At 37.2% G+C, this 8,891-nt stretch overlaps 1 protein-coding gene across 1 annotated transcript in view; it reads right to left on the bottom strand.

The window, feature by feature from the left end:
- Window positions 1-380: 380 nt before the first annotated feature.
- Window positions 381-8,891, bottom strand: part of LOC110681168 (bestrophin-4-like) — a 71,414-nt gene continuing 62,903 nt past the window's right edge. Inside the window, 4 exon segments of the mRNA XM_021856939.1 lie at window positions 381-1,841; window positions 1,844-1,900; window positions 1,902-2,098; window positions 2,156-2,189. Coding sequence (XP_021712631.1) covers window positions 1,530-1,841; window positions 1,844-1,900; window positions 1,902-2,098; window positions 2,156-2,189 — 600 coding nt within the window. The 3' untranslated portion in view covers window positions 381-1,529.

Raw genomic sequence — 8,891 nt, 5'->3', positions numbered from 1 at the left:
TAGTGAACTGATGATTCTAAAAATTTAATGGGTATACATTTTCCTGAAAATTTAATGATGATACATTTTTCGACTTAATATATTGAGATACTTGAGATTTGCTTCTTCAAATGGATAGGGTGATTTTAATGACGTCAGGTCTTAATTCAATAGTTATTTATTATTGTGAGAGCAGTATGGTGTGAATGTTTGCCCACGTTACTCTAATCGTGATTATTTTTTCAGATAAATGCTCTTTCGGTTTCATTTGGGGCCCTTAACAATGCAAGATTTAGGCGCGTTCTATTCTGTTTAATTTCTGTCGATCATTCATTATCGTGCAATGGTCGGCAAATCGTGGTATGGATATGTATTAGCAAGTTTTGAAACACAAAAAATCATAAGTTTTGTTTGTCTTTTATTTGTATTCCGATAGTATAATCATTTGTTTCAAGTTAAGTTTTGTCGTATTTGGACTTCGCCGAAAAATGCGCATAAAACCTTCTAGGAAGGATGCTACTTCTATCCATTTATAGTTGCAAATATGCAGTAATGTTTGTATAGTAATGTGTTTTTAGCCATTTTTATTCGAAATATCTAAACGAGATTGGATGCTAATATCGACAAACTGCGCGCAGAAAATAAGTGTTACAAAAGTCGAATCGCGCTATCACAAGGCAGGCGATTTTTTTTGTTTGTTCTAAAGGCATCTCGAATTAGAATGTTCCTCTCCTAAAGCCACGTGATTATTGTTTTATCTTTACAAGCTTTGTAGTAACTACTGTTGTGCCTAATTTAAATTAAATATCACTGGGTTAATGTTTTATCTGATGCTCCATTAGCGTATTGATAGGAAGTATATTCATCGAGAACTTTTTTTGAGTACATAATGCTTTGTTCAGACTATGGCTTATATGCGTAATATTGGATATCTTCATGTGAAATATCTGATTATTTCTGATGCAATTTAGTTGAATAATATTGGTATAGAAGCCATAGCCTGAACGCAAACTATAACAGCATTTTTTTTCAACAGTTGTATTATGGTAAATTTGAATATCTAACTTTTTTGTGCTTAACAAGGTAAAGTCGAGAATCAGATAACTGATAAAATACTGGTCCGAAAAGCTCACTTTATAGTGATTGTCGAAAATATAAAAATAACAAATTATAAAAAGTTGTGAATCTTTCAATGCCAATGCCAACCTGGACAAACAGATTCACAAATTTCTCCCTAATACTAGCTACCGTCCTTTACGTTGACCACGATCACGTTGTCTTCGTCGGAGACGTAGAATCATAAGGTGGTGTCGGCTTGTTGGTGTGCGGCAGGCACTCCGGAATGTCGGTGAGTGTCTGGTGTATCCGTGCCAGACGGACCAGCTTCTTGCTGCTTGTTGTTGTTCTGCGGTTTTGGTCAGTTTTTCTAGCAAAATATCGGTATCTATGGGCGCCAGTCCGCTGACCGATCTTGCTAGTTTAAACCTTTTGGCGTTCGGCACGCTCTTTTTCACGTGCCTGACGTAACCTTTCGAAGTCATCTGCTTCACTCATGTCCCATCGGGGCCACCATCCAAACCGTCGTCGATGGTTTTAGTCGATTCTTTGCTGTCCGTGAAGTGTGGTTCGTCCCTATGGCTGTCAATGGGAACAAAAGTCGTTTCGAAGCGTCCTCCTACGGGTGCTGATGCGCTAAGCAAAGATTCTACGCCACCAGGTGGGAATATGGCGGTGGAACTATACGGACCATGTGCCACTGCAGACTGGGTTCGTTTATAAGCCGGTTGAGGAACATCTACCGGCTCGGTAGGCTTTGGAGGACCTTGTTCCCACAGGCTAGCAGCCATGGGTCGGGCATCATTTTTGCCTGAACCGAAGTGATGGTCATCTGTTGTTCATCAACCTCCTCGATGACTTGATCCCGTTATGCGAACACTTCCTCGGTCGGGAAGTCGCTGTCCGAGATTGGACGAGCTTGCGACCCTGGGAATCGGATGGCCGGTTTGGGCCTCCGGTGTAGCACTCTGTGGTCTGCTAGCACTGTGACCTTCGTCCTTACTGAAGAAGCGTTTCAATGCGACGCCACTGTGTTGACGCGGGTCATCCGTGTTCACATACGCTGCCGAGGCTGTTTGTGGAAGGACCCGTCCGATGGAATGGTTTTGTTATCGTACGCTGAAAAGTGGATTTCCACTTGCGGTGTCATCGGCCTGGGGGAGAATTGAAAGCGGTGTTAATTCCATACAACAAAACAACTGGGTTATAAATAGTCCTCAACCATGTCGTGGCGCGCTAAAGAATGATCTAGAAGCAAAACAGTACATTATCACGTTTAGCTCTACGTTAATAACAGTACAATTTGTATAAGCTTAACAATGGCTACGTAAACAAGGCAACGTAACTAACTGCTCTATGTAATCTAGGATTCATCATATTTTTAAAATATTATAAAATGTTTCATAACTGAAGCATTGTGCCTCTAAAAAATAAATCCGCTGATCGCGATTAGACATCTTATAAACGTTTACGTCCCCGACCTCCGGCAAGGCACATTTCCAAATAGCTGCCAATTTTGTCCATTCTTATGACGTAAAAAGTTATAGTGACGACTTCTTCAGAAGGGAAGTAAAGTCGTTGGTCCCGAGATGAAATAGCCTACGGCTAATAATCTCGTTAATAATGGTAAAAACAAAATAATGAAATCTCGAATGGAGTCCAGATTAGATGTTTGATGGATTCCTGACTAGATTGTTTTATTGACGTTGGATAACGTCTTACGCCAAACAATACTGGGGTACAATTCAAAAAAACGAAAAATCGCTCGCGTCACGAAAAGTGGTTAGATTTTGACTGTTATAACTTACTAACGCCCGGATAGATTTCAAGATTCTTGCACCAATCGATTGAAATCTTTTACGAAATCTACTACAATAATGAAAACTATTGATTTTCATGACTAAACTATTGATAAATTGGGATATATCGAGGTATGTCTTATTTTTCATAGAAAAGCACATTTTTCTTGCTTTTATATAGGTTTCGACGTTTTGAAGTTTACATGTACCGTAATTTCGGGTGAATTGAACATTTTTCATGGTTTTTCTTGTCTGTTTTCAATGATGTTGAAAATGCCAAACGACTGAATGCAGGAAAACAAGTACGACGGTCAGCCTCTTTGGCTCAATGTGCCAAAATTTTCTAACAAATGTGTTATTAGTGGTAAAAATCATCCTTTAAATAAAAAATCGAGGAATCCCATTTCGGGGTGAAATTGATCACTTGTCAATGCGATTTTTGTTATTTTTTTGTAACGACTCTACATAATGAATATCAACACCCTGAATCCGAATAATGCAATATAAAGAAATAATGATTAGTTTTTTAAGAATCGCAATGAAAACGCCTATATGTAGGCAATTTTCTTGATATCTAACAGAAATTAATTTATTTCAACCGTATAAGCTAATTGGTACGAGTTTAGAAGATGAAATCGGGCTCGGGGATATATTTTAAAGCATCCTTACACAGAAAAAAAAAATCGTTATCGTATCCGTGAACAGCAGACGTGAACTCGTCAACAAGCAAAAATACACCGTGCACTACATCATGTTTATGATGGTAGTTCATGGTGTATTTTTGACAGTTCACGTTTTCCAGAACTCTTTTTTGAGCGTGTACAAACTTTACTTACTTTGAATTAATGCCGTTGTCGTCAACGCTACCTACATGTAAATGCATGCTAGTGATCAGAGCATCAACTTGTCAAGAGCTAAAACTAATCAGTACTAACAACAGTAATAGCTTTGTTGATGTTTTGATTTGGTAAGAAATTGTCGATCGAATCGAAATACGCACAAAATGCAACCGCCGCCCAACCCAAGCGACGGAAACCTAGGTAAAACTTTTGCCATTTATCTCCGTTGAAAACTAATCAAGCAAATTTATAATTGATAAATAAATTAATAAATTAATAGATTAATCAATTTAATAGTAATAGATGAAATGTCTGCTGGTTGTAACTCTTTTAACGTTGAATGCATTGCTGTGACCCTGAAAGAGCCGTTTTGTTTGAAATTGTTGCTGCAATTTAATAGCGCGTCTCCACGGTTTCGAAGAGCCAGCTGGATGTCCTTCGGCATGATGCTGACACGCTTGGCGTGGATCGCGCACCGGTTGGTATCTTTAAACAAACCGATCAGTTAGGCCACTCGCTTCCTGGCAAACCATGACGATCGAGCTTCTGGAATCGCAGATTTGCCTCTACATTTCCCCGGATACCACGACGAAGCAGAAGAAGTTCTTCATGGCGCGGAACTTTCTTCGAGTATCAAAGGAGATCATGCCAATTATCGTGACTGGCAACTTCAACATCGATATGAGTAAACAAAAGAACATGGAGTTCACGGACTTCATGGAGAAGTACCTCAACTTCAAACTGGCTTCGTAACCCAATAAGGCAACCGATCTTAGTGGATCATGCTTGACCTAAGGTTCGACCGGAATATTTGTTTGGGAAGCAAGAGTTTCCGCTCATGCTTCTTCTTCGCATCGACCGATTCTATCGGTGTGAAGCGTTAACCGAACCAACCAAATAATAACACACAATGTCCATTATAGGTCGGAACTGACATGACACAAATAGTATGAAAATATGATTGGATTTTCATTAGTAGAAAGATCTTTTATAAGTTCGTGACTGTCTCAAGCCAGGAAATAGAAGAAGCTAACGTTATCCAACGTTCAACTTTGCGGTTGTATCTCGGAAACACCCTCTTACTTTTTATTGATGAATCCTTGGCAAAATCAGGCAAAATTTGTATTTTGTTGCACGCGGTATTCCCCTCCATTGTTAATGTTGGATTTTTGATAATGTTCTAAACAAAGTTTGGTGGATTCCTTGTTAGATGACTGTTAAGTTCTCTGACGAGTTTCAACTAGTTTCTCAGTGCATTCTAGGCAAGGTTATTCGCGTGTTCATGAAGATCTACATTGCAAATTTTCCAAATCGTGGGAAAGCGTCTGTTCTGAAACATGTTGCCGAAGACTGCCATCAGTGAAGAGGAACCATATCAGTTTTTATGCATTTCATCTAGATTTATTTGAATACTTTTCAGAATTGATTTTGCTTAAACCCGTAGCACAGCATATTTTTGTATAATGGAAAAGTTTCACAAGATTTTTTTGGGCTCCTTGTGCTATGAGTAGCCAGATCAAATTCACAAGATTGAGACGTTGCACAGTTGGTTTTTGTACATTAAGGTTTGGTTCCGAATTCAGTATTGTCATTTATGGTACCTTTTAAAAGCAACTGAGGGTGGTTGCAAAAAATCAAATGGAAATTGACAAAATGAAGCTATTTGAAAATACCTTATCGGATGCCGGGGACGTAAAGGTTAAACACCAAAACATAATCGTCAGGTATACACTCAAAATAATCCAAACGTCATTGCTACGTGAAACATCACGTAGATCATTCCAAATTCATTTTACCTCCACCTCACCTGAAGATCACTAAGCTATTCATAACCGCCAAATAATGACTCGATAATTGGTACTGAGGTTACCTATCGCACTTACATACGTGAAATTCACGTAGGTGCCTAAGTTCATTTTGGCATCTGCATATTTACGTGCATTCGGTGTTGAGCTCAAATCCTAAGATGACGCCCGCTTGATTTTTTTTCGATATTTTCCAATTGGGAATTAGTTTTCTTCCAAAGCCTATTGAAAAAAAAGGTAGGTCTTTTATTACAGTTAAATTTAATGCAAAACCTCCTAGATCCCATTGAAACGCTTCGTAAAGGCTACTGGAAAAATCCACGTAGCTCTTACGTGTACACGGGTAAAAAATACGGCACTCTAAAACAGGAGAAAGAGTCATGATTTCGGAAGGAAAGTGTGTTTTCATGTTATGAAAATACACCATGACCAAAAGTCATGAAATCATGAAGCATTTTACCATAACGCCGGCTGTACGTTACGTTTCCAATTTTTGGCAAAGAAAAATGGTAATTAAAATTCTCAAATCATGAAGCATGTATGCTGGAACCATGAATAAAATTCATGGAAACATAAGCACTATTCATGGATTTAGTCATCTGTCATTTATGATTCCTATTTTTGATACGAAAAGTGACAATTTCGGTCATGAAATCATGAAGCAGGATCTGATATCATGAACACAGGTCATGAAAACATAAGCACTTTTCATGTTTTCAGATACCTGTCATGTATGATTCCAATTTTGGTGCTGAAAAGTGGCAAGTTGAGTCATGAAATCATGAAGCAGGATCCCTGAATGAAAACGAAACATTATACGTCAATTTAGAACCCAGTTTATATTTGCCAATGGTAAACAAATAAAATAAAGATTAGAATTGTTACTGCTTTTGTGCAGATAGTTTCGTAATAAACCGTGAAAACATTCCACAAATGTCAACCTAACGAGTGTGACATCTTTAGCAGGAACGCAAACATTCGGTGGTTAGGCTTGTACGCTAAATGTTGTTTCGAGCATCAATTGAAAACATAATTTAATTAAATTCTGTTAAGTTACGGGGTAAGATTTGTGATAAGCTATAGAATCCGCAGAATACATATTGAGGAAAAATATAAAAATCAAAATAATGTTTCTAGAATCTGTGATCAGGCTGCAAAACGAATGTTGGGCTACTTAGCCTTAAATAGCTATTGTAATTAATTTTATATAATCATTTGAAATTTCACTTCCTATACCTTACCGGATTAATTTTTTGACGCTTCGCGCATAGAGTAAACTTTTTTCCAGATGGCAGCACCGTACCGTAGCGAATAGGAAGTCAATTTTCAAATGCTTCTAAAAAATTCAAAACATGATTTAATTTAATTCTGTTAAGTGTATGGGGTTAGATTTATGATAAGCTATAAAATCCGCAGAATATTGAGGAAAATATAAAAATCAAAATTATGTGTCTATAATGTAGCCCATCAAAAGTTATCAACATGTACTGAAAAGATTTTAAATAGCTATTGTAGTAAACCCTCTAATACCCAAATTTTTATTTTCGATCTAAATATCATTTTTCGTTATCTAAAATCGTTCTAAACACGTTTTGGGCAATGATTTATTTTTATTCGCAAACTTGTGAATTTGGTCTTTGATTTTTATAATTTTTATTTTTGAACATCCTTTTGAAAATTTTTTGAAGCCTCTTCTGGTTATTGATTTTTGGCAATAATAAAATTTAAGTTTTCTATGATACTTTCAAAAATATTATTTTTTTTTTTCGGGAGTTATTTTCACTTTCCGTGTAATTAACGGAAAAAAGGTTTGAAATTATTTTTTTTTGCAATTCCGTTGTAAATTAATCAACTTTTCATTGAGAAGTTGATCAACATAACGGACTACTTTTCCTATTAAAAAACAGTACCGTAAACTGGGGGGAAGTTGATCACTTTTGAACGATTCTGTGCTATAATTCCGAGTGGGATGCTTGTATTATCATCCAAATATTTTTAAATCCTGTACTGGTTGAATGTTTAACGAATCATATAAATGAAATTTTTAAGAATTATTATCGTAATAACAAAAACAATTTTCGGAGATCAAAAAGTGGTGTTTTTGATTCCGGGGTGAAGTTGATCAATTACTGCGATAGGTTTCCTAAAATAAAGAAGTATACTATTCACTAAATTTGGGGTCTCTGAATCTGAATCAAGACTTAAAAATCTTACAACTTATTGATAAATCGGGTAATTTTTTAATTGAAACTTGTGAATTACATATTACACCACATTAACGCCTAAAGGTAGGCAATTTTCTTTGAAATTAGCAATCCTCTTGCAAAAAGATCATTTTTTCTCTAAAAAAAGAATTTGTATCCTCAATACAAACTCGAAAATGGGTACACAAAACATATCTGGAATGTATGAAACAGTTTATTAAAACTGAAGCTTTTTATAGTCATGGAAAAAGTCGATTGTTTGGAGAAGAACCCTTCAACAGTTCATGAAACATTTCCTAAAAAATCTGTTTTTCCATGAAATAATTACCTTGAATGCCAAACCGAATTAATGAAAATCAAGGGTAGCTATCAGGTAATGCCACAACTCAGAAATTGTGATAATTGGAAATCGTGTCATAGCTCTTATAAAAGTCTATAAATGTGGGTACGGGAATGATCAACTTCTCCCCGCTGATCAACTACACCCCGAATTACGGTACTGAAAAGTGCTACTTTTCAGCACTCTTTTCGGTGCTGAAAAGTAGCACTTTTCGGTACTGTTTTGGTAGGCATCAACCGAACAACCCAGTCTCTTCATGCCATTTGTGCTTAATTGCACGGCGTGCGAGTCGAGACGAGTCGTTCTCACCTCGGGTGATGTGAGGCGACTAATGTTAATCCAATTGGAGCGATTCGACAATTGTCCCTCTTTCGATTCGTCTCGCCTCACATGGCCGCGCAGAATAAGCATAATTGCATATGATTCTAGATCCGATGTGCGATCTGATTCCGACAGGGGCTGTCCATTAATCACGTGATCAGTTTTTGGGATTCCAGGCCAACGCCCTCCCTCCTCGTGGTTATTTGTCCATACACAAATTTATAAAATTCGTATGGACTGTGATCATTGGCCAGACCCTCCCTCTCCCCATGAATGACCATGTGACTTATGGACGACCCCACACAGGCTGGCGATTCTGATTTGGAATCGAATAGTCCAACATTTGTGCTGTGCTGTCTTACCTCATAGGGGAAGGGGTGGTAAAATGAACAACTTAAGAATATCATCTTGTTTCTGATAGAAAAATGAGGAATATGTATAGTTTTATCGCACAAGATCAAAAACAGGGATGTTAGCTAAAGCAGGAACACGAATTCAGACCAAAATAGCTAAATTTTCACATATTTTTATCGCTAGCAAAAAACAAT

The sequence above is a fragment of the Aedes aegypti genome, unplaced genomic scaffold (assembly GCF_002204515.2).
Source record: "Aedes aegypti strain LVP_AGWG unplaced genomic scaffold, AaegL5.0 Primary Assembly AGWG_AaegL5_hic_scaff_502_PBJ_arrow, whole genome shotgun sequence".
Classification (NCBI taxonomy): Eukaryota; Metazoa; Arthropoda; class Insecta; order Diptera; family Culicidae; genus Aedes; species Aedes aegypti.
This window is presented reverse-complemented; position numbering and strand designations above follow the sequence as displayed.